General features: G+C 33.8%; 4 protein-coding genes across 12 annotated transcripts in view; 2 read left to right on the top strand and 2 right to left on the bottom strand.

Annotated features, from left to right (window-relative positions):
• Positions 1-54: 54 nt before the first annotated feature.
• Positions 55-1990, bottom strand: LOC123013653 (proline-rich protein HaeIII subfamily 1-like). Its single transcript, XM_044412337.1, has 2 exons — positions 1621-1990; positions 55-1162 (listed from the first exon to the last, which is right to left on the bottom strand). The coding sequence occupies exons 1-2, from the start codon at positions 1843-1845 to the stop codon at positions 230-232; spliced, it is 1158 nt and encodes a 385-aa protein (XP_044268272.1). The 5' UTR covers positions 1846-1990; the 3' UTR covers positions 55-229.
• Positions 1389-12041, top strand: LOC123013654 (aquaporin AQPAe.a-like). 2 transcript variants are annotated; one of them, XM_044412339.1, is made up of 7 exons: positions 1389-1464; positions 8882-9078; positions 11252-11395; positions 11446-11526; positions 11584-11721; positions 11775-11855; positions 11905-12041. In XM_044412339.1, the coding sequence occupies exons 1-7, from the start codon at positions 1434-1436 to the stop codon at positions 12001-12003; spliced, it is 771 nt and encodes a 256-aa protein (XP_044268274.1). In that variant the 5' UTR covers positions 1389-1433; the 3' UTR covers positions 12004-12041. The 2 variants fall into 2 exon arrangements, with proteins under 2 accessions (XP_044268274.1, XP_044268273.1); XM_044412338.1 differs by lacking the exon at positions 1389-1464 and adding an exon at positions 7755-7888.
• Positions 2011-3189, top strand: LOC123013655 (rRNA-processing protein UTP23 homolog). 2 transcript variants are annotated; one of them, XM_044412340.1, is made up of 2 exons: positions 2011-2295; positions 2350-3174. In XM_044412340.1, the coding sequence occupies exons 1-2, from the start codon at positions 2176-2178 to the stop codon at positions 2965-2967; spliced, it is 738 nt and encodes a 245-aa protein (XP_044268275.1). In that variant the 5' UTR covers positions 2011-2175; the 3' UTR covers positions 2968-3174. The 2 variants fall into 2 exon arrangements, with proteins under 2 accessions (XP_044268275.1, XP_044268276.1); XM_044412341.1 differs by having other exon boundaries at positions 2157-2295; positions 2345-3189.
• Positions 2964-24168, bottom strand: part of LOC123013652 (breast cancer anti-estrogen resistance protein 3 homolog) — a 29930-nt gene continuing 8725 nt past the window's right edge. For 5 of the 7 annotated variants that reach the window (XM_044412329.1, XM_044412334.1, XM_044412333.1 and 2 more), the window contains 6 exons: positions 21668-21955; positions 21504-21582; positions 12019-12079; positions 5162-6654; positions 4592-4760; positions 2964-4535 (listed from right to left, as the gene is read on the bottom strand). In XM_044412329.1, coding sequence (XP_044268264.1) covers positions 4005-4535; positions 4592-4760; positions 5162-6654; positions 12019-12079; positions 21504-21582; positions 21668-21955 — 2621 coding nt within the window. In that variant the 3' untranslated portion in view covers positions 2964-4004. Of the gene's footprint in view, positions 4536-4591; positions 4761-5161; positions 6655-12018; positions 12080-17142; positions 17903-21503; positions 21583-21667; positions 21956-22582; positions 22687-24168 lie in introns of those variants that run through there. The other 2 variants (XM_044412335.1, XM_044412336.1) reach the window with 2 other exon arrangements.

Raw genomic sequence — 24168 nt, forward strand, 5'->3', positions numbered from 1 at the left:
ACTTGAAAATTTAATTGTCAACATTAAATTTAGGGTTATTAAGAAATCAAGTGCTTATTTTGTCAAATTTATTACATTAAATGGAGATACAAAAGAAAAACATTTAATATCACACTATTTCTCGAAATCAAAGCTCGAGAGAAAAAAACCTAAAAAAAATGAAGAAATAACCGTACGATAAGTACTTCGAGTTGATTCCTAAAATAATGGAACACACAATAAGAACATTCTACTGGGGATTTGGCTGAGCAGGGTAGTTGTACCCATACTGCCCTTGTGGAGGCGGCGCTTGTGCTGTCGGAGGCCTGGGATACTGGTACCCTTGCGGTTGTCCCCCATACTGGGGTTGTGGTGGATACCCGGGTTGGGGAGCATACCCATAATTATTGGGAGGGCCCGCCGGAGGATACCCTTGCGGGGCATTGGGCGTGTAGCCTGCATTAGGATTTGAAGGTTGAGAATTGGGTGGATAGGGAGGTTGATACGGTTGTGGTGTGGTGGGTGGAGCCGAAGTAACTGCAGGACTTTGGTTGTTATTAGCAGGAGCCGAAAAGGGCGGAGACTGAGTATTATTAGGCCCGTAATTCTGCGGTGACGTACTAGGTTGGTTTGGATACGAGGCGGGAGAAGTCTGCGGTTGGCTAGATGGCGGAGGCGGGGCATATCCCGGCTGGGGCGGGTATCCCTGTGGGTAAGTCTGCGGAGCCGTGGAATTTGGATACGGACCTCCGTTGGGGTAAGTCCCGGGCGGCGGTTGGGGCGGGCCAGCAGGCGGAGGGTAGGGCCCCGCACCTGGCTGAGGAGGGGCTCCACCGGGCGGAGGCGTGCCGTATCCCGGCTGTTGGTAGTTATTGTGTGCTGTTGTTGACGGTGGTTGTCCGTAGTTCGCTTGAGCATTCGATGGGGGGTATACCGGGGGTTGATTTGTGGGGTATTGGTTCTGTTGAGGATAGGCGTTACCTTGGGGTGGGTATTGGCCGGGATATTGGTTCTGTGGGTAACCTCGTTGTGGGTAGGGGTGGGTCGGGACGCCAGGGCGTTGAGGACCTGGAGGCTGCCGGTATGCTGGTTGCTGTTGATGGTTAAAATTGTTCATATGCTGTTGATCCATGTTGGGTGGCGGCTGGCCGTGCGGTGGTGGGGGTGCCTGTGTTTGCAACATCTAAATAGAAAATATAATTACAGAATTGGGAGGGCATCTGAAAATTTGTATTGATGGATTGAGCAAGAACAATATTTTATCAAGATTTTGCTTAGTTCAACAATGAAATCTTTTTCTTAATCCTTCTTGACATTTATGAATGTTAATACAAAATAAATACAAGAATTAAAAACGGACATTTTATTATTATTTGAAAGATAAAATCATAATCCTTTTATTTTTTTCGTCGCGATTTAAATAAAGGCATAAAAGTTCTTGACATCAAGTCCCCATGCACCCTTTTGATTCAACAATGTCTCAAGGTTAGTAAAAGTTCAAAATATATCAATTTTCAGAAAAATAACACGTAGTTCATAATCAATTCCTCGTAAAATTGCATAAAATACGGTAATTAATACCCGTTCGGTGTAGTTTTACTTAACCTTTGTTACACAAGCCGCTCTTTGTTTTATACTTACAGGCAAAAAAGACTGAACATTTTGAGCAGCATCTGCCATCGTGGCTAGATAAGTTAAATTCCTGTGCAATGCTTGTTGATACTGGACAACTTCTGGAGCTTTTCCTTTGCTCTGATATTCTTGAATTGTTTGAATCAAATGTCCATTTTCATCCAACATTTTTTGTACTTGTGCTGGGTTTGGCGGAGGCCGATTTCCTCCTCGTTGACCGAATCCCACAGACATTTCCACTTTATGTATTAATGAATGTCGTTATACTAACGGTAAAAACAAATATTTTATTGAAAAGCGAAGCTTTGCACATTTGTCGGTTCATAGACTTTTCGTTCGAGTTCACTGGTGTTTTTTCTAGTGACAGTAGTGAGTTGGCGGTAACACACGAAAAAAATAACAAAAACCCTAGATTTTCAGGAGCACCAACCTATCAACTAAAAAACTAAAACTGTCACGTTGTGAGGTTATGTTCATAATTAAAGCAACATATTTTCAATAATTTATTAATATTAATGATAAATGAGTTTTTATAGCGTTACAGTGTGTATTTATTAAGTGACAATGAAAATAAAAAGATATAAAAAAGTGCACAAACACTTAAATTTTTACATAAACAATTTCGGATTTAGACAACCTTATCAAATATTATTAGACGGAACGTTTTGTTTTGCGGCTTTGAATGTAAGTAAATAACTTATGGAAGTCGTTGTGTAATTAAGTTTTATTTAAGTATAGAATAAAGTGAATATCGCTGACAACATTCCAAGATACTTGCAAGGGGAGCTTAAATTGTTGACTACACAATGTGCTATTATTGAGATGGAAAATTTAGGCCCTAAGTTGGGGGGCGCATTAGTCATCTTGAAGAAATTTCCTGTTCATAAATGCGGACATGAGGGGAAACCCGTTGTTGCTTCAAAGTGCTTATTATCAATGTTAGGTGATATCAACCCAAATCATTACATTATTGCAACTCAGGATAGAGATTTACAAAATAATGTTAGAAATAAAGTCGGTGTTCCTCTTCTTTACCTTCACGGAAAGACTCCAGTGTTGGAGCAACCTTCAGAGATTACCATTGAGGCTACTAAAAGTAAGGCTGAAGGTCTGAATATAACTGAAAGACAGAAAATTGAAAAGTTGAAATTGGAGAGTGGTTTAGTTGAAATAGAAACTAAGAAAGTGAAGAAAAAGAAGAAGAAAGGGCCAAATCCTTTGTCTTGCAAGAAGAAGAAAAGTAAGCCAGGAGTGGCGGGAAAAGTGGTGAAAAATACAGAAGAAGTGAAGAATAAAAGGAAGAAAATTAGGATACCACAACATGTAAAAGAGATTTTGTTTAATAAAGACAGTTAAGTTTTAGCACATTATATTATTTTCATATACAGTATAGGAATCATTTTTACAYTTTTTTACCTAAACAGAGTTCTACTATAAATATTTTTCTTTTTTGTCTACACAGACTAACAGATAGACCCGTTAATAAATTATTAAATCTAATACATTTCATATTACACATTCTTATCATTAAGTACCTATATTTATATGTTCGTAGAGTATAACTTTTCATTTTAACAAATATACATCACATCAAAATAAAAACAAATCGGAAATAATGAATTCAGTTAAATTACAATTATTGGAATTTTAAAGCAAATAAATATCAAAGCGCAATTAAAACATTGAGCCAATAAACCAAATTCATTATTTCAAATATATTGCACACAAATAAAAACCAATTAAAAACCTAAAATGGCAGTCTTTATTATATTGTCAATAATCCAAGTTAAATAAGGATTTGTAATTAGTTTTTTTTTTTGATTCTATGATCTTATAATGAGCACCTTTTGTAAAACTCTAAAGTCTAATAATTACAGATTAAAGCTTATTTTTTTACAAGACCTAAATTTCGTATAACCAAACGTTTTGGTGTTGTGGAGGTTATTTTTGGTTGTTCACGAAACATTAAATAAAAATTCTAACAATTTTGATATGTAAAAAAAGAAAGTTGAACCAAAAGTCACAGCATAATTTTCAACCACAGCTTTATAAAGACTGATTAGGAAAATGCAGAAGTCATGATGATCTAAATACTTAATTAAAGTTTATTTTAAATCATCTTTTTTTTAGTATATCCAGTGTTTTTTTTTTTTCACTTAAAAAACAATTCATGCTAAAACTATTATTACAAGTAATCATCTTAGCGATTTTTGTGGACGAATAAATTTTCAATTTTGGTTTATTGGAGTTTCTAGACTAAATATTCTAATCAGTCTTTGGAATAAAATGCCAAACTTAATTTTCGAATTCGGATTTATTATGCTGTAACCTGTTAGGCCCGTTTGCTATTACATARTATATGAATATGTACAATTTGATCACAATAAACATCGCTACACTTCAGCATCGTCTCTCAGACTGCAGTACTTGTCCGCAATGGCCGAGAGCACTTGTTCGAATTTCGAATGTCTTTCATCAGCCGGAACAAAAGCTCCTCTGCTCCCCCACAAGAATTTCATCTGAAACTCCGTTCTGAACATATCCAGCGTCAATTCTTCCATCCTCGCTTCCCCTAGCACGATTTCTGCATTTCTTTGGTAAGATGCACTTGAGTCCATGTATTTCCTGGCAGTTTCCAGATGATTAAGTAAAGTGGTAAGACCGAAGTCTTGGGTGTTCGATTCCCACAACCCCAGACAGCTCGTAGTTAACTGATTGTGTTCCGTGGGTGTGATAAAGTCATCTAAAGAACGCTCGTGGAGTAATATTAATGGCAATAAGTGAGGAATTGTCGTATTTGGTGCCTGAGGATTTGAGCAACTGTTCATATTTTTTAAAGTTGGTCGTAGTTTTGCTTCGAAATTGAACGCCGAGTCGGTGTATTTCTGCCTCAGCATGTGCCACGTCGTGTCGAGTCTTTCCACCTGTAATAAGTTTGAAATTTTATTCGATTTGCGGGAAGGAAATTTATGGGAAGTACCTGTGGCAGACATAAACCTAACATGATCCCGCAAAAACCGAAGAGATTTCCGAGGGCTGTCTTCGTATCTATCGCTACTTCAATCCACTTATTCAACATTTCAGTCCGTTCCAAGTCTTCTGTACAAGTTAAAATTGTTACCGCCACGAGGAGTTTCAGACATTCCGTCCTGAAATTAAAGTGGGTATCGTTGAACACTCCGATTCGAGATAATTCGTCTTTGGAAAGTCAATCAACACAAAGTGCATTCAATTAATGAAACGTACTAAGTAATACTAGAACAATTATCTTTTTTTATGTCATATCCGAATTTGAATACATTAAAAATATAAGGAAAAAATACAATTAGATTTACTTATTGATTTACTTATTTCCGTTATAATTTTTCTTATTATAATTTTTATAAGTCTTTCCTTCTCAGAACGGATTTTATAATTATTCTGTGTGTAACTTAGTTAGCACTTGTTTATTTACGATATTTTTCAGGAATTGATAAATGCAATTCGAGTGTTTGATTTGATGTATTTTTAAATGAAATCTTTCATTTTATTAAAAATTTAAGTAACATACCTTTCAATTAAATCCACCCGGAACTGATGTCCGTGCGGCAGGGCACACAGCTCAATTCCGCTCGCTAATCTCGCTTGAATCGCATCTTTCGGCCTATGAAAAATCACATCTAAGTCAGTCCTCGTCAAATGATTTGCTAAAATCCTCGGTCCGGACTCTTGCAACATCATTTTAACCCCTCTCAAAGCTTGCACATCTAGCGGTTTATTCTCATTTACCGGTAACAGCAGCGTATGAAAATTCTCAAGATCAAACCTACTCCCGAGATTAATTTCCGGCTGGATCATCTTCAACAGCTTCTCCTCCGCTTCGGAGCAATCAATCTCGAAATTCTTTAAAGTCGTTGACGATTCGGACGCAACAATATTATACCTCGGATTTTTGATAATCACCCCCGAGTTTCTTTGGTTGCTTTCAATCGCATCACCTGCCGCCGAACTGAGCGCCGAGTCCCCGGAACCGTTTCCGGAGTCCGATCCGGAAGCGTGGTAGGATGTGACCCTTTGCAGGTTTCCATGAGGGAGGAATTCTGAGATTTTGCCGTCGCTGTCCGATTCTTTCGATTCTAGACGGATGATACTAGGGACGCGTGAGGGCTTCGGTGGTGGCGAGTCCGAAATCCCGGAGTCACTCTCATTAAATAATTTCTTCTCGGCACAGGGGGACAAAGTCGGGTCGCTTGTAATCCGGCAGTTTCGGCCCAAAGTGTTGGAACTTGCCGACAGGGAGAGCTTAGTGTTGGGACTCCGGGGAAGGGAATGAGTCGAGAATTTTAACCCGGAGTTGATCATATCAGCCCCCGCCGACCGCGTCATGAGGGGCGACTGAATAACCCCATCGGCGCTGTTGCACTTTTCCTGCGATATTCTATTGACTTCCGAGGGTGTTAAAGACTGTGATCTTTGCTTCTTGTTGGGGAGTCTTGGGGGTCCCTCTCTGTTACTTCGGGTTGGGGACGACGAGGGCCGTGTGGGGTGTAAGGGACTGTGTCTATACCCCATGCCCCCGATTGGGGTGGTCGCCGGGGAGCTTAGCCGGCTCTGGGGCAGCGGCGTGGGGTACTTGGCGGCGTAGAATGACAAGGGGTACATCCGATTTTTCGGTATCTGGATTCTGGCTCCAGAAGCCGCGGTTATGGGCTTCCCCGAGCCCACGTAAAAGGTTATGAGGTCAGGGACGGTGTCGAATGCGTCTTCCTCGAACTGGAATTGGACGTGTTCGTACACCGTGTCCGGCTGAAGGATGATTTTGTTGATTACAAAGTGCAAAGGTTGGGTTTTCGTTCGGCAAGTTAGGACGTAATTGCCGGGTTGGGAGGTACAGTCCCGGACTAGAAAGCCGCCTTCCTCTCGGACGATATCCTCGGCACGGGAGCGAGGGATGGCCCCATGGTACCAAGCGTGGGACCGCAAGTCGCGACTGTCCAAAGAAAGCTCCCATTCGAGAGCTTTTTTCAACTCCAGAGAATTCATCGATGGGTCGGCCGTAGGCTCCTGAAAAGAATATTTTATGTGAAATTCAATAAATCCGGAAGCTTGGGGATATTCAATAGAACTCGCTCGGGCGTTAAAAGTGGATTATAAGTTTAACGCGTCGAAGGAGAGTGTCGAGAAATTTTCATAAGAACAAATACTGTTCTGAAACCGTGAACCGTGTTTAAGGATTCATCTACACCGTTTTAATTATTTCGATTTAACGGCTGCTATTCATCAAACAGTCATTTATTTTTGTTTAGGTACTTCCGAAAACCCGAAAGGACTTAGGAGAACTAATTCCAGCATAAAAAAAAACAATTCAAAGGCAATAGAAAAAATCTTAGTTTTTTAGCTCTTCAACACTCTTATTACCAGAAGCTTTATCGTAACCATCCAAGTGTGTCTAGAAATTACAGGAACATAAATGGTACTCGAAAACTCGAATACCAGTATTTAGACTCTTTCGCATTCTTTTAGCTTTTTTGAATTTTGACTTCGCATCAAATACTCATTTTGTTTGCTTCTAAAGACACAAAAGGGATTAAATTGCCACTCATAAAATGGTTGAATTTACTCGACTCGGTTAGCTTTAATAATTCAAAAGAGTGGCTGTGATACTGCAGACTTATTTTACAAGTAAATTTCGCCACTTTCTTGTTCACTCTTTCGCTTTTAATAATAACGTTGAAGCACCACACACGATGCTAATACTCTCGTTCGACATAAATCTCCATTATTTTTATTATTTGGTTTCTAACACAATAGGGAACAACGAACAACCGGGACTATGAAATGATTTGTTATTATAATCCGGTCTGTTGGAATTTTTTACCGAAAAGACCTAACTGTACTATCTGTTGTGATTATATGCATACAATGTTTGCGTTTTTCTCAAACAACCCCAATAAATCATTTACACGTTGACGCAGTTTGCTTTTAGGATTACCTTTATTACACGTTTGATTGATTAAAACTAGGACGGAGCACAATGCTTTAAAAAATAGTGACCTTTACTCTTAAATAAAGGGTTTAAATGAATTATCTCTAAACCTACGAGTATCTTTTTAATCCTGATACCATTACAAGTAATGCAATTAGTGTGAACGGTTAAGTGTAATTTATTATTATTACTCGTAGTAGTGGAACTTGTTTCTTGTTTTCGTGTAAAAAAATTAAATTAATTTAATTAAAATCATAATTATAATGAGTGAAGTGAGAAATAAGCATCGATTCAATGTTGATATCCCTGAAGGTGGGTGTACATATAATTTTGACTGTAGGTAACGTTTGAATGTATTTTTTTTTTCGTTTTATTGCTTGGTTTATTTGTTGTAAATTTAAAAATAAAAAAATATAAAAATTTTAAGAAAATATTTTAATCTTTAATTTCAATCTTAAACAAAAGAAATTAATTATTACTTGAGGAGATTTAGTTAAAATAACTTTTGTTAGGAATATTTTGCAGAAATTTACATTCTCAGAGATAAATTAAAAGGACAAAAGAATAAAAATATGAAGCTACTACAAGCTTTTGCTTTTTTGAGTTTTTATTGCGCTGTTTCAATACTTGGTTATGACGTCTTGTTATAGAAGAGATAAAAAATTTACTTTAAAGTTAGCATTCGCGCATACTAATGCACATCTGCAGCAATAATGTACTAAAAGCATTGTTAATGATTTCCTTYTTTTATTTACCCTGCAGAACAACAAAACGAATGTTTGTTTACATTATTCGCATATGTCATTGCAAAATCACATAAATATTTATCAAATTATCACATTGCTTGTAATTTTTCAATTATCTTTTACAATAGTCAAGCAAATACCGCATCCTTTTTGTTTGCAAGTGCTCGAGGCAAGCTAAAGTCGGAAAACAATCTAAAACGTTGCTTTCTTGGTTAAACGAGAAAATAACTTGTCTCATATGAGCAGCTTTTAGTAACGGTCGTTTCATAGACAAAAAGTACAATAAGAATGCCTGAAATGACATCTCTCCACTCTAGGAATAATTGTGTGCTTCTAATCTGCAGCTTTTCCACAAAGAATACACATACAAAACAATTCCCATTTATTACCGCCTTAGATATTTAACTTCGAGTTTACGATTCGTGCACTCACGAGGTAAACTATAAATCACATCGTTACCTCAAATGAAAACAATAATTTTCCTCCCGCCACTTTAGTAATACAATAACTAATCAATAACAGATAACGCCGCCAGTAATTACAAGAACTGCCATTTCAGATTCCGATGTGACATACAAAAAGGGACAAACTCCAGCTTTGCTCAACGGAATGATGATTGCATGTGCCGAATTCATTGGCACTGCTGTCTTAGTTTTCCTGTCTTGTATGGGCTGCACAAAGGGGATGTTTGGGGAAAACATTCCAGTTTTGCAAACAAGCCTTGCGAGTGGCCTGTCTGTTACGACGGCCATTCAGGTGAGTTATTGGAGTGTTTAGACATTTACACACGGGCCCCGCAAAATATCTATCACACTTCTACAACATCTCCCAGCTATATTGCTTTCCACGCCAATATTTGCATTAATATTGAAACCAAAGATAGACTGTTTTGTTCAATTCTTTACTTATTTTTTCAACGAAAGAAATAAAATAATAATATACAGTTTTTATTGTTACAAATTGAAACAGGTGATAGAATATTCAATGTTAAAACAAAAGTTTTCTAGGAACATGTATCGAAAAATACTCCATGTATACCTAAGGGAGCTACAACCCCTGAAAGGGGTACGTTTTTAAATAGGTTTTTTTTACAATATTTCAGAGTAGAATTACAAAATTTATAATTTTATCCTCATAAACTCGAGGGGTTTAGAATAAAAAAAAAATAATTTTAAATTTTAATGTTTATGGTCTGTAGAATTAATGTTAAATTGATGTTACTCAAAAACGGTAAGTTTTACCGATACAAAACAAGAGACTTTTTTTGTGAGAAACTATGGAATTTAGGATTTTGTCACCGAAATTCACAAGAAACTACAGCCAAAATGGCTAATGTGGGTACTTTAGGTTGCGCAGTTTAGGTTGCGCTGATTAAATTATTTCGACATTTTATTTTTGAATTCGTTTAGGGGTATAAATATTATCAGCCGTACCAAATTTAGTAGATGTATCTAATTTGATCTAAAATGGGTTCTGAAATATTGGAAAAAAACCCATTAAAAAAGTCACTCTTTTCAGCCCCCTTACATAGTACTTTTTGATATTCATGTTTATAATAAAATTTTGTCTTAAAATTGAATATTACCTGTTTCAATTTGTAGCAATAAAAACCGAATACCTGTATATTAATTTAAGAAATTATTTTTTATTATGGTACAGTTTTGGACACGGAATGCTGGACGATTTGTCATTTGATTGACAGAAAAATGTCAATGCAACTAACTAACTTCACTTGCGGTTTTTGTAATTTTTATGCCGACAGCCAGAGAAAAAAATTACAAAAATCAAAATAATTTATTGAACTTATATAAAAAGACGTACATTGGCGGTCATTGAAAAGTAATACACGGGATTTTGACACATCCTCTCAAAATTTAAAAAATTGCATAATGTAATTTTTTCTTTGTCGTGATTGTCAGTGTCACTGAAAACGACACTTTTGACAAATTGTCGAATGTACAGAAATCTAATATTATTACAAGATTCAGGGACAATGTCCCTTTACGAGTCATCGCAGGAGAAATAAATGTGAACAAAATGACTGTCCTTAAAACAAAGAAGAAGATTCTAGTGACATTTTAAACATGACAGTGATTGTCAATTTCAAGGGAAAATTTACAACGCCAAATTTTTTTTATTTGTCAAGTGTTATTACTTTTCAATGGCCGCGACTGTATTGCTGGCATTATTGTTTCGGAAAATCGACGTCACAAATAAATTTCAACTAAAACTTTCAAATTTTAGTTTCAAACGTCAATCATAATGACAAATTTGATGTTTAAAGTTTCGTGTCCGCAATTGTACGAATTTTAAGATGGAGAATGCTATCAAATTTTGTCGCTTTTAGTAGTTCAATCACATTTCCAGGGTACATGTTCAATTTAGATAACACGAAATTTAAAAAAAAATTATAACTAACTAAAATAACTTTTCCTGAAAATCAATATCAATTTTAGAAATAATTTTGTTATATTACGAACTTGAAGTTGGAAAAGCTTTCTAACAAATTACTGGAATTCCAGTTTTATCGCTTTTAGATACTCACCGCAGCCACATTTCCGGTACTTATGTTAAAATTTAATTAATTCAGAATTTAAAAAAAATTGGTAATAATTTTAACTGACAAAATAACGATCGCTGAAAATTGATATTAATAAATCCTAACTGAWATTCTAGTAATCTATTCTATAACATTTTCCAACTTCCGAATTCGTAAAATAAGCAACAAAATTATTCAACAGATTAAACGTTTAACGCTTGTTGAGATGGTTAGCCACATTATTTGCGTGGGCCACGTTTAAATTTATATAACTCACACAAAATAATTTTTCCTAAAAACTAATATAAATTTCAAAAATAATTCTGTTACTTATTTTACGAAGTTGAAGAAGAATTTAGCTAGAGCGTATTAAATTTTTGTCGCTTTTAGATGTTTAGCCACATTTCGGGGGCCCATGTGAACCCCGCCGTCACGCTTTGTGCCTTGATTATGGGCGAAATTTCCTTAGCTTCGGTCCCGATTTATGTCGGTTCCCAAATTGCGGGTTCTTTGACCGGCTATGCACTTCTTAAGGTAATAAATCACTTTTTTATTAATTGTGGAGCTCAAGGTATTGATTCTAGGCGGTAACGCCAGATAAGCACTTGGATGTTTCTTACGGTCATTGCGTCACGTTGCCCCACGATGAAATATCGCTTTTGCAAGTATGTATTTCGATTCAAATAAAATAATGTGACGAAAATTTTCATGTTAAATTCAAGGCATGTCTTGTGGAATTTATAGCAACGTTTATTATGGCAGTGGCAATCTGCGCCTCGTGGGATCCAAGGAATTATGCTAAAGGAGATTCGGTTTCTTTGAGGATCGGAATCATTGTCTTTCTCYTAAATATCACAGCTGTATTACTGAAATAATYTCATTTCGAGTCGGATTTCAAATTGTGACATTTCAGGGGCCTTATACTGGGGCTAGTATGAACCCTGCGAGGAGTTTTGGGCCGACTGTTTGGAATTCAAAGTGGCACAGTCATTGGGTATTTCATGTCAGTTGGAAATAAAATTTGAACTTAATTTTTTTTCAAGGTTTATTGGATTGGACCGGTATTAGGAGCAAGTCTCGCGGGTCAATTTTACAAAATGATATTTTTACGAAGCGAGAAAAAGAAGCGTTTGAATTGTTAACAATAAAATACTTACCATAATTAAATTGTTTAAACTTTTACTTTGGACTGGCTCATAAACGGTGCTTAAATTCGATCTGTAACAAAAATAATTGCGTTAAAAATGTAATTATCTTTACGCCGGATACGCTTTTAATGTCGGATGATATAAGCTTAATGGGTGATTAAAACTAATGTGGTGTTTGAAATCCTCCTTGCTCGATAATGAATCACTTCAGACATCAGGCACAAAAGCTTCATTACGGTTGTTTCTTGACGTCTGAGTAGATAATTGCACTACTAAGAGAGGAAAGTATTGTGGACCATTATTTGGATTGGACTCGTTTGTTCTTTTATCTGAAGTATTTGTTCAAAGGTTGTACCGCCACAGCTGCATCAAAGATATTAAAAACGGGAGTTATCGATTTATGCAAAGCTGAAAGGAGACTCACGTTGCTGAAATTACCTACCAGAGATTGAAAAGTTTCATTTACTTTCGGTGGTCAGGAAAGACCCTAATTAATCATTGTTCAGATGCAGAAAAATCACTGAATAATGGATCATAATTGATTTGTTCTTTTCTTTCATATTCAATCCAGAAAAGGAAAATATGATAACGATTTGCTTGAAAGAAATGGAAGATTTTTCATTTGTAGAAGCAACGAAACTTTGAGCTTTGCAATTTTTTATGTTCTGTAATTTTAGTAATTTTACACGAGGCTTTATTTCTCCAAATACCAATATTTTGCGTTGACGTTCTCACAAATGTTTAAAAATTTTTGCAAGAGCTTTAATCTCTATAATAAAATTTTAAAAACAGGAATATTTTTTAGCACTATATTCGAATAACTGTTTAATATTTTAAAATTGAAGTAGAAAACTCCGTAAATATCATTTTTGTATTTGTAAATTTCACTTGTTAAGTAAAAGTCAAAATAATTTTTGAGAAACTTGTCGAAATATAAAAAAATATATATACAATATGTACCTATAACAAATTTATTAATTAAACTTAAAATACAAAAGGAAATAAATGTACGTTTTCAAACTTGTTGTCTTGTCACAGTTTTTTCTCATTTCTTCTTTAAATTTTATACATGAAAAAAAATATGAATTAAAGAATATCTAAAATCTTGAAAAAGTGATTTAGAAAAGTTTTTTAAACCTTTATTAATTTACGAAAACACAAGAAAGTAGATAATTCTCATTTATTTGGACAAGAACACAAAAGCTGATGTGAATTGCAGTCCTCAACTTTCGAGGGGCAAACACTTCAAAGAAAAGAAACCAAATTAAAATAATAAAAGTTTAAGACTTTGGAGTTCATTATTTCAGATTACTGACTTATCTTAACGCTTTTATTATACTTTCAAGCTATAGAATTGTTTTATGGATAATTCTAATTCCAATTAATTTATAGAAGGCAAAAAGTTTAGTGATGACTTTTGTTTCCAGGAAAACATATTAAATTGCATTTCTATTATCAAAGTACACACTCTGCAAACTCTGCTGTTTGTTAACTCTTAGATAAATGTTTTTTAGATAATTAATTATAAATTCATTTGCAGTACAACAATAGACGCAATTAACAGCAATTGTCTATTATTTACACAAATAAAAGTTGTATTGCATATACAATTCGGTAAGCTCTTATTGCGCTCTATTGATATTGTGATTAGATTTATTGCTCTTATAGTTTCCACAGCAAAGGAATAAATCTAACCACAATTCCAATATAGCGTCACAAGAGCTTGTCTAAGGCTAAAATTTTTATACTCATGGGAAATAGGTGTTTTATCGTACTCGTACAAAATTTGTGTGTAATGATACAAATTGTAATATTTTTTTTCTTGGAAAAACAGAACAATGACTAGCAATTAATGTCTAAATTTCATGACTTAATAATGCATTTTGCTAGATAAAACAACCACTTTTTCATAATAATTTATTTATTTGATAAGTAAGTGGATATTTTTAACTGAAAATAGGTACTTGATTTAATTTCGGCAGGCAATTCAAAAATTAAATAAAAAATCTGGACGTCAGATATCGCTTTATGCAAACATTGAAAAGAATTTAAAGATGCAGAAATTACCTCCGCGAAGTTGAAAACTTTGTGATTTATCTCCGCAAGTCAGGTAAAAATAAATTAGGCTTTTCTCTGTCTTTTAAAAAAATCTAGGCGATGCTGAAAGCCGGCAGAATTTATTCATTCCGGAACTTTCGACTTCCTTCTTACATGTGCAAAATCACTCCTTGTTTGGGCAACATCCCAGTCAGGTAACAAAGACCAATATGGAAATTAAATGGAGGGTGTTCGAAACTTAATGAAACCTCGAAAGTACTTCAACATTAGCGTTGTTTAATACCCCATAAAACTTATAAAAGCATCATAGGAGGGAGTCTTCTGACTCACTCACGGCGTCATTGAGGGTGCACCAAATAAAATATTTGACACAAACAATTTCCCTTTTACGTGTTTTCGATGTGAATTATTTTTATGGAAACATCCCATAGAATCAAAGGGTCAGTGTACGTGCGTAGTTTCCTAGTGTGTTAGGACGGTTTTGGGGTGCCATAAACACCCAACTGATTTTTTCGACACCAAACTTGGAGTTTCTTACTTTGATGGGTTAGACTCGAGCCAATTTATTGATTTAAGTGTGAAAGTTTTCTCTGTCTGAACTTTAGATTACTTTCGCATCTAATGGATTCTTTCCTTGTTTTTTATCATTCTTCCTAAAAACTAATATTGACTGAAAACTTCAGATTTAATTGAAGCGTGTCACAGTAACTGTTGCGTTTATTTTGCTCTATAAATAAAACTGTAATCAACTTTAAGTAAATAAAGAACTGAAAGCGGGAATTCCTCACATTCATTTCTTTACGACCTACACAGAATTCAGTAGCAATACTGGCAATTCCTCCTTTCCTCTATTTTATGTGAAGGTTGCAACACTATCTAGTCACACTTATCTGTTTCTCACAGCGGAAGTTCATCTTTGACTCAATGGCATACATAATGCATATGCTATAACACTGATGACATCTTGAATTCCTCCTCACTGTCTTAAAGTGCATAAAAAAGAACGTTAAAATGTAGAGGAATCTTTCTTTCAACTATTAATTATATGACAGCTGTGGTTTAAAATTGTTTGGCGGTGCATTAAGATAATAATTGTTGTGATTTATCTCCATTAATGATACATGTTAGACTGATAAAAAGGCACTGATTCGTATTAATTGCATAATAATGTAATGATTTGTTGTGACGGGGTAAATGTATCGAAATTATTCATGTGAGCATTTTGTAAATCGACTTTGAGGAAAAATAATGGGGATTTTGTTGTTTAATTGGCTCCGAAATTCACGTAATTATTGAAAAAAATCATGCAAATGCAACTATACAAAAAGTGCAATATTTTGTTAAAATCGACACTTTTATATCACATAATGTTTATATTTTATGAAAATATAAATAATGGTAGCGATTTCAGACCAAATCGGTTGAATAACAACGATAGATGTTACGAGGGGAGCTTTTCCTTTCTAAAGTATACTATTTTTATAAATAATAGCGCCTATTTTTTGCTACGAATATCAAGAAAAAACAAAATGTTTTATAAGATTTATTTCTTGAGAAATATTGGATGTAACATAAGTGATAAACATAATCACGTCCCTCAGTTCAGTTCAGTTTCATAGTTTTTATTTTTTTTAAGGAATAAAATTACAAATCTCCTACATACAAAAAAGCTTTAAAAGATAATTTACGAGTATTTTATAAAATTTAATTATGTTTCTTTAAAATAGTAATACATAGTTCTAACTACATTTTTGAAAATAATCCTACTTAGATGCTAACAAATAAGAAAAGAAAATTAGTGTTCTATTCGTCATAATTCCTTTTTAAGTTATTTGCTTATTAGCAACTGCAATAAGCTAAGTAATTACTCAGCTTCTAATGTAATAAATTATTCATGTTGCTTTCAACAGCAAAATACTGTAAATAAATATAAATAAATAACATAACTAATCTAATTTGGATTAATGGCTGTTAAAAATATTATGACTATTCTTACAAGAACTAAATGAAATTAAATTAGACAAATTTATACATCATACGTTTAATTTAAAGAAACTACGATATAGAGGGTGAAACATTTTTAGTTAAGAAGCCTCGGACTTTCTATTTATTGAACATTCCATTTCCGAGTTTTCCAGTGTCTCTTCTAAACGATGGAAGAAAAACTAATTTTCCTGCCACCATCAATATTTAAAATTTTCTTTTTTAAAATTTTATTTTGTCAATATTTGCTATTATCGTACAACAAAATTACATGTTTCTTTATCCAACACCATCAAAGAAAACATTTCCTTTTGATCTTTTTCAGATTTTTGTCTTTTACTACAGAGATCACAATCATAATTTATTTGAGTTTGGTCCAAGTTCTTGCTTTAAACGACATACGCAAACTTTAATCTCGGGTACATTTTTCCGATCTAGACGATAGATTTATTGTTGACACATTTAGAATAATAATTTTTCCAGGATTGGTTATTGATTTAGGTATAGAGTTTTACAATTGGCGAAAGGCCATTTCATCGTTATTTGAATCATCTCAACGATGAGATAAAATAAAGTTCAAATTACGAGTGTTGTATTAATGTCCATTTCAGTTACAAGGAAGCTAATTGGCAATTAAAAAATGTTTGAGCTTAATCAGGTTATAATGTAATTTTCCCAAAAGCAAATATTTTTATTCGTTCTCTGCAGCAACTTTGAAAGCTTTCAAATTGGCTTCTATTTATATTAATAAAACTTCCGGTATATTGTTTCAACTATTTATAAAACTTTGAGAGAGAAATGTAAAAATAAATGCGGGAAAACGCAACTTGCTTTTTCCAGTTGAATTCTGATCCAAGGGCACATTTAATGTTATCAAAGTTGGGATCCTTTTCATTACAGCTCAAGGTACATAATCGCATCCATTTGAAATCCTGGAATGCCGCCAGAATTCCAGCCTTCGACTTCAATTATGGCAAAAGTTTATTGAATGCATTGTGATAATGCAAAATATTCTGGAAGCTGCTGATAAGTGATATCGCTATTGCAGGGTTTATTACAATGCAAATGGGGTTCAAGGGTACGTTTACTCACCCTAAAAAAATCGCTGACCCCCGATTCTGTCACACTCCGGTCCATTTGACTTCAAAGCATTCCGAATTTCACTTATGATGCGCGTTCACTGCGTTCGATTTTATTTTACGTTCACTTTACATAGCAGCTGGACAATTAAAAGCCGCTACCAGCCATTAATTAAAGCGTGTTAAAAGCCCTTTTTATCCCACCGACATTTCTACTGGTTTAAAAAACAACACTTTTTCTTCACTTTGTACCAACCACAGTTCTTGGCCCGTCACATGCTAGCACTAAATTAGTTCATCAATTAATTCCGAACATCATCATCAACATCGGTCCGAGTACGCGAAGGCGGCTGTGGCTAGCTATCTCTTTGATTTCGTTGCCACTATACACTGTGTGTGTTTGACACACCCCCACCGCTCGGAGCCCCAATTTATTGATTTGGCCGAGGGCGCAGCCGCCACCGAAACATATAAATAAAGGTCCACCCTTTTTGTTTTTTCAAGACGAGTTTTTGAATTTTTTCGCGCTGCCTTCGGGGGATGATTTCAACCACGAGATTCTTAAGATTGTTGAGGGACCGAAAAAGGTCTTGCGGAGAGGCGCGAGGCTTGGAGTCGTTATTCATAGCGCGGACCACCGGTATCAAACCGCAGGACCGGATCGGCCAATTTGGTAAATTGGAATTCTTGAGACGGCAACGTGAAAAAAGAAACGGAGTGACTAAATGCGAATATGACGAGGATGTAGAGAATTGAATTTTGACGAGTTCACTGGACGATAAAGATATCACCGGAAAATAAATATCAAGGCGACATTAAATGTTATGGAATAAACAAAGACACATTATTCCGTAAAATTTACTTTGTGAATAAAGACAAAAAGATTATCGTAGTTAAAATTTAAAATGCTTTGCGTAAACCCTATTTTAAAAATCAATAAAAATGTTAGATTTACATGTACTATTATTAATATATTTATTTAAAAAATCTTTTTATTGTAAGTGGAACGTAAAATTTTACCTGAAATCAAAACTCGGGAAAATGTATAGTGTTTTTATTCGACTTTGTCCGGTGTAATAAAAAATGAGGTGGAGCAACCAAAAACATATTTGTAGCAAAGCGGACAAATGGAAAACGTTTTTCACTTGGAATTCTGTGTAAATTACCAACCGCACTTCTAAAAAACTGAGCTAAATTATTAGAAAGTAGTCGGTTAATATTGGTCTATGACAATGACTAGTTCTTTTAGTTTGTGCGTTTAAAAACTTTGCAATTATCTGATTTGTCAAGCAATTAACATTAAAAAAAAAATGCATTAAAACTAGAGTTTCATATAATAATTCTCAACATTTATCATTTACAAGTTTCACGAAAAAATGTATAGTATCTAAAGATTCTAAAGTATGTGTCATTTGAACAGCATCTGTTGAAGTTACAAGATATGCGTTGGAAATGACTGTACGAAGAAACTTACTACTTTATAGCTTCCTATCACTATACTCTTGCGTTATGCCTCTGCAGTCAATATTTTAAATATGGTTTTATTTACATTAAAAAAAAAGTAAGAAAAAAATTACTAAATATACCTATACAGGCTGGATTATAAAAAAATAGTTTTAGTAAGTAATTAAGTAAGTAATTTTATTACTTTTAAAGTCGCTACAATACATCTTTGACCAAAGTTGAACAGTTTTTTATCATTAATTGTTTGCTTGTCTTCGATAAAATAAATAAAAATATTCTATTCTTTCAACAGCCCACTTTCCTTAATATAATTTTCAAATTGCCTAAAATCAAAAGTTAGTGATAAATAATAGTAATAAGTGAATCTGTTGAAGAAATCCAAAAATAATAAAATATACAAAATGTTCCATTTAAAAAACTGAAATTGATGTCACTTCCGGTGAAACAGGAAGCAGCATTAATTGGACATCTATGCCAAAACAATAGATGATTAAAAAATGTTCAATTTTGTTTTAAGAAGTATTGTCATATTTTTAAAAATAATGGAGCTATGGCTTGGGCTGTTTTTCAAAATCCATCCTGTATAAATAATTCATCCAATAAAAAGTGCATAGCAGTTGTGATGTGAGATGTCATTTTAAATGTATTAATTAGAGGTTTGGAGTTTGGAGAAACGAAAGAATGAATGAGAAAACATTCGAGTAATAAAACATAATTAATTCTTTGGTTGAAAAAATATGATTTAACTAATGAAAACACATTATGCTTATTTTTTAAAAAATATTCTGACAATGCGACGTCCACTTTTACGTTTAGTTTTTATTTTTAATATTGTAGTTATTTTGGGAATTGATTTTTGTCCTTGTAAAAAACAAATTCCAAGTTACCCTTCGCAAAGCCACACTCAAATAGTAGTTAATACATAAATAAACATTATTAATTCTGCTTCTGTAGCACTGTTTCTTGTGGCGCTAAATCCACTCCCAAACACTCCACATAAATCCCTTTGCCGTAAACGTGTTCCTTTCTCCCTCAAACAAATCTGCACACTTTTACCAAACTCCTAACCCGATTTTCGCAACTCCCATAAACTTAATCAATAAATAACAAATTAAAAGTATTGCCAAAACACTTCCGCATAATTTAAAATTTTAATTTTCTCCCTCGACAATTATTATAACATGCATTCGGCTAATTTATCATTTCTTCGGGGCTTGAACTACCCCAACTACCCCTCTGTATCAAGTACACGACCATCAAGGGTCGATACACAAGGTCTGTATTGTTACGGAGAAACACATGGGTCCCCTGAATTTCACTTCCTCGTCTATCACAATGGGAACAGACGTGAGAGTCAGCCTATCTGATGAGAGCCCTTCTGGTCTCACTAGCGTAATGTGAATGACGTTTCACTGATAGAGCACGTGTTTTTGTGAGGGATATCAATCATATCAGCTGTTCTGGTGTAAGTTTACGTTATTAATTTGGACTTTGTAGCCGAGATTGATTTTTGAAAATGTGGTGATTGATGGGTTTGTGCTAGATACCGCCTGGTAGCAATTCGTGGTAACGCCCACTCATGGTATTCTTTGATGAAAGCGCACATTAGTTATCTCAAAGTGGCTACGCAAACTCATATTTTCTTCTTATTACAACACATGTTATGGCTCTGGGCGAAACCTCAACTATTTCCACGTTTTTTGCAAATTTCATCAAAATTCCGCACCTGAACGTAATTAAATATTTAAAATTTGCGAGCTCAACGCCTGTTTGTTATGCAACTAGTAATACGGGTGAAGTTTTCTCATTTTGTTTGTACTTGGTTGCACCTAATTACAAAATGATTGTGCACACAAATCACGTCTTGTCCAGGATATTAATTAAGTCCGACGGTGACGACAAAACTTTTCCTCGGTTTGGCAAAACTTGAACTAATTAAGTAAATCTCTGACTAAAGATCGGGAGTTGGAGTGCATTCGGTTGTAAAGTCGATAAATAAATGATGAGATGCAAATAGGAATTTATTAATACATTGTATAACGAGAAGGTTTATCAATTATTAAGATCAGGGCCCCTATATAACTAGTACATGCGCTATAAAACATGAAAAAGTTGCGGTTTAGTATCCCGACCTTTTTTGGAATTAAACGAAACTACGGATTAACTCTTTTTTACGATTATGTGGAGTAATTAAATTAAAATTTTGGCTTAGCTTATCCAGTTTAATCAGGAACTTGTGCAGCTTTTTCAGAAAAGCTCATGCTTACAAGAGTGATGAGAATTTCAGTGTTCACAGCTAAACTAAACAATTATTAGCAGATTTGGCCGACGAAGATAATGGGTTTAGAGCAAAATTCCCTAGTTGGAAACAATGACGGGGCTTTGCACAGCTTGTGCAGATATCATCTAAGCTGTCTAAGCTATTGAAGACAAAATATGTATTTTTGCATTCATTAATTTGAAAAAAGATTCAATTCAATCAAAATTTTGCGTGGTCGGTCCTCGACTGATTTTCAACAATCTTTACGTTTTAAGCCAGGAAATTGAATTTTTTGAATAATGCAAAAGGAGTGAAATCAATGTGAGCACTTATCTACAGTACATTTGACCCAAGCGTCGATATCTGATAGGACTGTGGAGCTAACGCATAAAAAATGTTTCATCATTTGATCCAGCGAGACTTCATAATGAGCTTTGGCGATGGCAAAAATAAACTGTAAATTTTGTTTATTGTTTTGCAACGTGACTAACGATCTTGTAATTATTGATAATAATTGATGTACCATTAAATTATGCAGGTGTTATTATGAAGAATTATAAATTATCAACGATTTTTATTAAATAATGACATTCATTAGTTATTATAGCCAATGAATTTTTAATCAGTTATATGGCGCTGCAGATACTCACATTTTATCGTTTTCTTCATTCGTGATGGATTTATCCACCGCCACGCTGTGTCGTATCGAAGGTTGTCTTCTAAAATTTCCTGTTGACACATTGAAAACATTTCAAAATTACGTTAATTACAAGAAAACGGCATTGAAGTCAAGGTGATTTCGCATTTTTCTCACCATGATATTTCGCTCTTAAAACCGTCAAACTGCTGATGATCATTGCCCTATGCGACGACATCTTCACTCCTAAATCCTTCAGATCGGCTTCAGAAAATTCCAAGAGATCCTCAACTCCGTTATATTTCTTAAATATGGCATCGTATTGTCCAAGATCCATTCTTTTTAACCATTGGGCAATATCGATATGTTTCGAATTTTTGTTGTCATTCAAGGACACATTGTTGGCTTTGTTGATACGAGATTTTGATCGCAGCGGAAGAGAACCGAACCTGGACCAAGATAAGTCTGCAAAAGAAAGGTTGATTTAAAAGGGTGTCTACGGACTAATAATATTTGCAAATTGGTATTTACAATTTTGGATAAATGCGAATGAGCGTATCGTAGCGTCATTTAATGCCGTGTTTATTGCATTGTTATCTACTAGTTTCCCGAGTAGATAATTAATGCGAATTAAGTAGAAAATGATAACAATTTTTGAATCAATGAGTCATTTATAGTAACAAAGTTTACTTAAGAGTAGTCAGCAAAATGATTAATTTTTTACACCATAATGAATTAAAATACACTTGGTTTAAATGAAACTAATATTTAGAAAAAAATATTAAAACACCAGGAAATATTTATAGGGCACTTGAAAATAAATTAAAAATCTTGTTTTTAGACAGATGAGTGTTGATTTGTGGTAAGGTAACAGCTGTGGTAAAAATTTATCAGTAATGTGTTATCAAAATTTATCGAAACGTAAATATCATATGCAGGTGATCTATGTTCTTTGTGTTTGTACAGAAGGTACCTATCTGTATTAATTATTGTATGCTAATCCAGCGTTACACAAGTAAATGGGTGTATAAAATTATTTATACGTAAAAAATTCAAGTCTATTGTATTAATTTAAAAATTGATTTTTCTCACCCATATTCTCTGTCACTGAATACTGRTAAATAGTTCACATTTACTTGACATTTACTGTAGGCATGTGAGCATATTTTATTGATTTATAGATAAATATTTTTATATGATAAAGATACTTGTATCGAAAATAAGTACGTACTATGGAGCCTGTGAGCAGTAATTAAGTACTGGACTATTGAGGTTTCAGCGAGTGCTTTAAAAAGCAATTGGAATTTTGATAATCTGTGAATCATAAAAACTACAAATCACACATTTCATTATTTAAAAAAATGTGATAACAATCAAATTATTTAGTCGGATAAATAGGCCAAGGAAATCAAACAAATTTTAGAGATTCCCACAATGCTTTTGATTGTAAATAACCTTCTTGATACGGTTTGACTGATAAGCTTCCGAAGATGTTATAAAAATTTCATGATGCTTATTTAATCTCACATTGAAAAAAATCAAAAATGATAAATCACTTGTCTGTGTTATTATTTATTGCATGACAAACATAATTGTGCATACTAACATTGATGGATATAAGCATTAATCACAAAAGGGCCGTCATTTCTCCATCTGAATTAAAGGTTAAAAGTTGTGATTAGTCAAATTATATGCAATTATCCAGTTTAACAAAAAAGATAATGGAGTTTTAATTTATTTTTAAATTAAACAAATTATGTTGACTATTTACGGATCTAAAGTTCAATTTAAAAAATTATTATCAGTGCATATGTACTATTTTTGTATCATTCTGTGACGTAAATATTAACTCATATGGTCACGTCTTGGGTCTAGCATTTCTTACATGTGTTGCTATGAATATTAATCACCGTATTATTTGTTTCAAAAAATTACAACATTAGTTAATGTTATTTCTAGGTAAGAAAGAATGATTCTAAATATTTTTTCTTTTCAGGTACATGAACTGAAAATATCAAAAGGATTTTTATCATTTTCCTGTGTAGATTACAAATCGAATTTATTTATTTTGAGATGTACATAAAATTAAATATTTATGTAATATAAAATAAACAAAACATTATTAAAAGTAACAATTTCTCTTGATATCGCAATTAAATCTAGCAGCATGTTTTCCGTTCTTTTGGAGGAAGTAAATTTTTTACCTCCCTGAGAGGTTACATATATTTTTTTTTGTAATTTTGACATAACAGATGAGGGAGGTAATTGCTCACTTTCCTTTCTGTAATTATGGTAGAAAAACTTACTTTCTGTTAGGGTCGTAGGAAAAATTATTTGTTTGATTAATTTTACGAGGTAGGTAAAAATTTTTGAATTAAAGGTGTAGGTAATTGTTACAAAAAGAGAGCTAAACATGTTTAAACTGTTATGAGTTGTACAGGCGATCAAAAATAAAACCTGTTTAGGAATTTTTTTGTGCAATTTGTGGTAATATTGTTCATTGAAGAAAATGTCACGTATTTTGTGTAATTCTCTTTACATATTGTTAAACTTTTGCATAGATTAAACATGCAATGCTGATTAATTGTTTGTCCTAATTACACCAAACACAAAAAGTTTCCATTAATTAATTAATTAATTAAGTATATTATTATTTTATATTTATTTATTATATTTAT

Source organism: Tribolium madens, unplaced genomic scaffold (genome assembly GCF_015345945.1).
Source record: "Tribolium madens isolate multiple individuals breed KSU strain unplaced genomic scaffold, Tmad_KSU_1.1 Scaffold_96;HRSCAF=242;Tcas5.2_LG5, whole genome shotgun sequence".
NCBI classification, from domain to species: domain Eukaryota; kingdom Metazoa; phylum Arthropoda; class Insecta; order Coleoptera; family Tenebrionidae; genus Tribolium; species Tribolium madens.